The 6,819-nt window shown below is 47.9% G+C and overlaps 1 protein-coding gene across 1 annotated transcript; it reads left to right on the top strand.

The window, feature by feature from the left end:
* Nucleotides 1-1,563: 1,563 nt before the first annotated feature.
* LOC144148474 (uncharacterized) lies at nt 1,564-4,165 on the top strand. Its single transcript, XM_077680010.1, has 4 exons — nt 1,564-1,684; nt 3,035-3,470; nt 3,836-3,838; nt 4,107-4,165. The coding sequence occupies exons 1-4, from the start codon at nt 1,676-1,678 to the stop codon at nt 4,163-4,165; spliced, it is 507 nt and encodes a 168-aa protein (XP_077536136.1). The 5' UTR covers nt 1,564-1,675.
* The last annotated feature ends 2,654 nt before the right edge of the window (nt 4,166-6,819 follow it).

Raw genomic sequence — 6,819 nt, 5'->3', positions numbered from 1 at the left:
TGTGCAGTAATACAGACGCACTGTACAGTAGGCCTAGCCCACAGTTTACAAGAAATGCCAAGCGCCGGTGAAAGTGTTTATATCAAAATTCTAACTACATAACAGTGCGCCTGGAGCATAAAAAAGTTGTCGAAGAACACGCGCCCAGACGTCTCAAGAAGGCTGTCGTGTATGATCGTTGAAATCTGCACCCGGGACATGTGTCAGCAGCAGCCTCGTCATGAAAACCAATTTGAGGACTAAGAGGTCCCGATGGCGCTCGAGGGGTGGGGAGATTTGATCAAGGTCGGGCAATCCAGTCTGGAATACGCACGTTTGAGCAGGAAAAAGTTGCTTGCAACATGCCCAGGTGAACGGAACTGATAACGTCGCTGTAGACGCAGCAATCGTCTGCCACATCGTAAAAAGGAAGAGTGGGATGATAACATCTTGACGCTCTTCAGCCGACGAAATGAGGTATCGCGGAGACAATTCCGCGTTTCGAAAGCGAACTCGACCTTGGGAGGAACCAAAGCTCGGTATACGCCGTGCAAAGCAAGAACCACGTCGGAACACTGCCGAATTGCGCGCAAAATTGTCCCAAACATGTGCGCTTTGCGCCACTTCTCGCGCAGCGAGAAAGTACAAAACGAAAAAAGAACAAGAATCGGTGGTGAGCAAAAATTCACATGACAGCTGAAAAGAAAGTCTGCATCTAATATCGCCCAGTAGCGCGTCGCAGCCACCAAAACTACTTTCCCTAAGCGCTGGCTAGTAATTATAGCGATAATTTGCTATACTTTACACCTGTCAGCCCGGAAATTCAACACCTTATACGAATATTCCGTAAGCACGTTATATTTATTCGATTGATCAGTTTCGAGGTAGCCACGGTAAATGACCTTACTTTTGAAACTTATACCGTGCTTATGGGATGTTGAACCCCGCGCTTGTTCAGTCTTATTTGAAAGCCGAGGTCCGGGTTTATTCGCAAACAGGCAGCGCCCATTTGTCATTATTCGGATGGCAGGAGTATGGGGGAGGGGAAGGAGATGTGGGGACCGGTAGCGGTCAAGTTCCCCCCAAATCGTGTTTGAAGCGCGCAGATCGGGTGACCTCGAGATAAAGATAGTGATCAACTGATTCAGCTCCCGGAGCGGCGGGCGGTTTGTGTAACGCACCTTCAACGGTCCCTCACGTGTCGCTGAAAGCGTTTCGGCGCAGATGTTTGATCGGGTCAATATTTTTTCCCACCTTTGCGTTGAACCTATCAGGGTTCAACGAAAATAAGAAGCTCGTAAATGACCGATGGGATTGTGCGCTTTGAGTATTCCACCCGAATTCCCACCGACACGTGGAAAGAAAACGAAATAAAAAGACGCAACAAGTTTTAAAACCTCTTCAGTTGATTTTCCCGGGTATGTAGAGAAATAGCGGCGACTGGTTCTAGCATGCGTTGCTGTTTACATTAACCTCTTGCACTTAATCTGAGAATCCCTCTTCACATTTGCGAGGGTGACACACTGTTCGAAAACAACCCTCTCTTTTTTGTTATTTATTCGTATGCTCCAGTCCGCCCCCTACTCCTGGCGGTGTGGTGCACCGCGCCCAGATAGTATAAAAGTGGCTGCGCAGTCGCCAATAAAGCACATCGTCCCTTGGTAGCCGCCCAAGCCCCACCAGAACGACAACCGCCATGATTTCCGTAAGCCCTCCTCCTTACCGAGAGCCGAAACCTGCCTCATCAACCATTCGTTAGGCTTCATGTGTTGCTATTGTCGATAGAAAAGCTTATGCTAAACGAAAATAAACCCAGCAAGTAACTTTAAGTAGTTGAAAAGACGTGCTTTGGACCTCATAGTCCAATGCATGTGCTTTTCGCTTCAATCTAACTCGACCGAAATATTTACGCAAACGTTAAATCACATGCTCCAAAACATTTGAGCAATTTGCTGTCTGAGAGACTTGCTGGAGCAGTGTCTATGTACCTTTTTGCCTAATGTTATCTAGGGCTCTGAAAAATATCACGTGTCACAAAAGCAGATAGTTGCGCCAAGCAGTATCACCACTGGATATTCCAAAAAGCTTAATCCGAACTATATACGCCCTTTATCCGAGTTCAGTTTTATTATGCATAAAGCAAATGCCAACATTCAATGAAAATGTTGCTCACAATGAGTTTTCTCACGTTCGCTAATATGTTCAATGTTCAGAATTCCAGCTCAGTTTAGTATGTACGCATTATTTGGCGATGTCTATAGAAATCGGCGGTCCTCGCATGCGCAACACGTGGCAATATGGTTCCTTCATATGCACGGGCAACATTTGTGTTTATAATAAAGATGCCCTTTAACAAAAGGCATTGGCCCTAGGGCGGAGGGCCTCTACGGCAAACATGTAGACGTACTAGTGCGTGTGCGGAGATTATTAGCCCCTGGGAAGAAAGCTTAAGCGCTATCTGGCAATTCCCATACAGGAGTTTGTATAAAGTGCTTTGTTTACTATATTAAACAAATGAGTTGTTCGGTCTTTGCAGTATAGCCTGTACAGGCCACGGAAGGAGCGCTAATTCTACGTAATACATCCTCGGTGCTGTTCCAGAGAACAGCTTTTTCTTTGCGAATCTTCTTCGGTAGTCGTGAGGGCACTGTGAGAAGTTTACTGTGCTTCGCTAGTTCAAGCGTGTTCGGGAACCATAAATGATACGTACGATGCCATCGTAACCTGTTATTCACGCTTGTACAACAAATTATATAACGACAGCCGGATGAAGAAAAGGTAATCATGCAAATTATTGGTTCGGAAAATCCGTTGAAACGACTTATTACGACTTGACGAATGCCCTCTAAAGGGGTCAAGCCAGGTTTACAGCATCTGTTATAAACTCATAATGCATTGTTTCTCTGGCACAAGATGATATAAAAATAGCAAGATGTTAAATAAACATGATATCGTTAAAGCCCTGCATACCCAGTTATGAGCTGGCATAGACCTTTAAACATGGCAGTTTCAGCAAGAATGGTTTCTTTTTTTTTTTTTTTCGCCCCATTTCCAGCTCGTCCTCGTCGTTGCCCTGGCCAGCGCTGCCTCCGCGGGCTTCGTGCCCACGTACGGGGTCCCAGTGGCCGGCGTCCCCTACGCCCACCACGTAGTTCCGGCCGTGGCCTCCACCGTCCACCACGCGCCCACCGTCTCTAAGGCCACCCACGTGACCCGGTACCAGTCCGTCCACCCGGGCGTGCCCCACACCGTGGCCAAGGTGTCCACCTACACCCCGGCCGCCACCGCCGTCCACACCGCGGTGCACGGCGCGGTGCCCACCGCAGTGGTCGGAGCTCCCGTCCACCACGTTCCCGGGTACACCTACCTGCCCCGCTACAGCCACCGCGTGGACGCCCACCCGCTTACCTACCGCTACGCCTACGGACTCAGCCCCTATGGGCTCCACTACGGCTACGGACCCTACGGATACACCACGCTCGTCAAGCACTGTACGTATGACGTAGTTGATTGTATTCTTGACGGGACCAAGACTGACCCTTACTTGCCTTGCTTGGCGCGAGCAGTAGTAGCTGTGGCAGCAAGCCCTCTTATGGGACAATGTTCCTGTACCACTTTGTAATGCGCCAATGAACAACGGATTGAAGGGTTGCGATAAAATCGGGCCGCACGGAGCAAGATAAGGATTGCAATTAACCCAAACATTTTGGTGGTTGTGACACTTCTGGTTGGCGTCGCCAAGTAGAAGCACGGTTAAGCAATTTAGTTAGAGCCCGCATTACTACGGTGCGCCTCAGACATCTTGCTGCAATGGAAATTAAATGCTGTCAACTTCTACTTGGCTTTCTAAACTCAGGTCGTACGTCAACATTGGATGCTGTATGATAACGCACCCAGTTTAGTGGTACTGCAAGTCTGCTACTATATTCTTAAATTTGACTAACATGGTGCAAGAATATCCTTCTGTTGCACTCAAATTTGACTGGAGTTCAAAGTAAAGCCTAAATTTTGCGAAACGAATAACTACGAGTGTTACCATGCTTGCGCATAAAGCGCGTTCTTTTTAGTTGTGATCCAGCAGGAAAAAACGTTGACACTTAATGCTCTTAATGTTTTTGCTCTTGCAGAAAAACTGACCTCCACCGCTTCGAAGGAAGGGGACCACGATGGTGGACACGTCAAATGATGCCACTGATCCAGAAGAAGCTGACACCGGTGCTTGATAGCCTGCAAATCTGGAATTTTATTCTAGGAATAAACTATTTGTCTTTGTCACACTCGTATCTTTGACAACTTACATCCCAAGCATTCCGGGCATATGCCAGCCTTCAACCAACTTTATAAGCCCAGCGGGCTATTGAAGAAACCCTGCAACACGTTTTTTAACTTTTTTCTAATTCCGAAATACTTTCAGAACGTACTCGATAAGCACATTCAGTCCTATTAATTGGGGGTCACAAACTACCTCAGCCAAAAATTGCTGCTCGGATAACTTTGAGACTTTCTCAAAAGATTTTTCTCTCATTCCTGGTCTTGGCGTTCTTCGAGCGCTTGAATGACGTCATTAGAGTGGTGTAGTAACTGCTGGCCGGCTTGCTCTCAGTTGCAACAATAAGCGTATTGGGTAGCCACTTAAAATAACCGCCACAAAGTCAAAGCACAAACAGAAGGTGGATAGTTCTGCTGCGACGAGCAAATCACGTAATACCGTTTCGTGCTGGCGATAACTATAGCTTTCATAATTCTTCCAGACGCGAAGGAAAGAGTCAAAATGTTTGTAGGAAGTGTTGCAGGGTCCCTTTAACGCACTCCGTATAATCGCTGCGGCTATCTCCACTTTGGGTTTAACAGCTAATAACTAGATACAGTTGAAGCTACATTAAAAAAAGGACCCGCGGGCCACCGCGAAACAGCCCTTGTTGGAACTTCTTTCTCTTCTGCGCTGTAGCAGATGACACTCATCATCATCAGTCTCATCAGAACCGACAGAGCGGCGGCACGCGTTAGCGCTGCACCCGCAGCGAGTTCGATTAACGCCCTCATTCTCATCAGACGTGCGCTCTCCGCTCTCTCTCGACGGCTTGGCAGCCGTCGAGAGCTCGTGGTCCATTACAGCCCGTATATAACAATGGTTGAACAAACTGAAAGCAAGTTTTAAAGCACGGGAACAATTATGTTATTAAATGCCTTAGCGTTGAACCTCTTGAGCTACTCAACGAAAATGATTTCACTATCAAAGATGTGTTATGCTCAGTGAATTTGACTGACGTCTTGGTTGTGGAATGTTGGTTGTTACTGTTGCTACCATTTAAATACAAAGGCACTAACTTACTTGCTCATCGATCCGATTATCGTCTAACCACGTGTAAAAGAAAGCATAAAATTTCTGCACAAGTTTGAAGGTATTTTTCTATCCCTGACGTTCTCTTAAACTTACGAAATTAAAAAGAAGCCATAAACAAACCATAAGGGCATCATTTCCGATCTACCTGCAGGTGCAGTCGAAAGGCCACACTTTACCACACCACATGAGAATGGCAGGACGAAACTGGTGTTTCCAAATCCAAAACCCTAACGCAGGGGAATGGAACCAACGGGTTGGCTTGCAGCGACCTCTGTGAAGAGCACATCGGTCTGGTGCAGTGGTCCCGCAAGGCAACACAGGCCATTGCAGACTTAGACCAAGGGTACCACCCCTGCCTATCCTGCCCGGAGCTGATGTATCACAGCAGACAATCAATCCCTGCCGGGGCACCACCCAACCCTGACGAATAAAATCGCAATTAAGGGTTTTCCACTCCAGTGTGTTGTGTTTTCATGAAGAGAGAACGGTCTTTGACGACGGTGATGTTAGCCGGGCATGGACGCCTGGTTGGCTATGGCGATGATAACGATGACACACACGCTTACATAGAGTTCTTTAAAGGCGTTGGTCTAATTATGAAAGCATATGTGCGGTATGTTGTCGTCGCGGCGAACGGGAATTAATGAAGTGCTCACGAGCCTATTACGACTGTCGTCGTCAATCACTGCCCGATTCCCCTAATTTGGTATGTGAGAATTGACGGTTGGTGTGATGCCGCCTCAAGAAAACGGAAAGTGGCGATTTGGTCCCGAGCTTTCCCCCAGCCATTCTTCTGGCACCAGCACCACCCCAAAAAGGCGGTGGAGGCGCCAATAGCGCTCGCGCTGTCACACAGGCCAACCCCCCCTCCCCCCTCTCTCATTATAAACTCAGACTTAAAAATTAAAAATGGCTGGTTCGAAATTTCGCTCGCTGCCATCTCTTCACTTTCACCCTCAAAATGTTTGCACGAAATTCTACAACCTTCCCGGTAGAACTAATCTGGGTCCCGGCTCTTGCGGGCTTCGGGGTAAAATGAGGCAGCCCACGACGTCACTCGATGACTCACAATCCGACCGGGCCCTGGTCTCACTCCCATCCATGGGGCCAGATGTGCCAGGAACAGACTGACAACTTACCTCTACTACATTCATTCATCCCCGCCTCGCCCACTGCAAAGTATCCCCCCTCATCCTCAACTCACGCACGCGCAGGAACGCACATGGATACGGTGGAATAATTATCATCATAGTCATCATCAACAACAGCCTACTTAGGTCCACTGCAGGGCGCAGTCCACTCCCAATGACTTAAAACCACTCCTGTCCTGTGCCGCTCGAGTCCACGGCTGGCCACCGAATTCGCCTATTTCATCCCTCCACCGTGTTATTGGCCTCCCCGCTCTTCTAGACCCATCTCTTGGCATCCACTCCGTTACCTGAGTGCGATTTACAAATTCAGTTTGATGTTAAAGTTCTGCGAAGATAACGACGCTG

Source organism: Haemaphysalis longicornis, unplaced genomic scaffold (assembly GCF_048455015.1).
Source record: "Haemaphysalis longicornis isolate Haplotype H1 unplaced genomic scaffold, Haemaphysalis longicornis Haplotype H1 scaffold_8, whole genome shotgun sequence".
NCBI lineage: Eukaryota > Metazoa > Arthropoda > Arachnida > Ixodida > Ixodidae > Haemaphysalis > Haemaphysalis longicornis.
The sequence above is the reverse complement of the archived record's forward strand: the minus strand, read 5'-3'. Positions and strand labels throughout refer to the sequence as shown.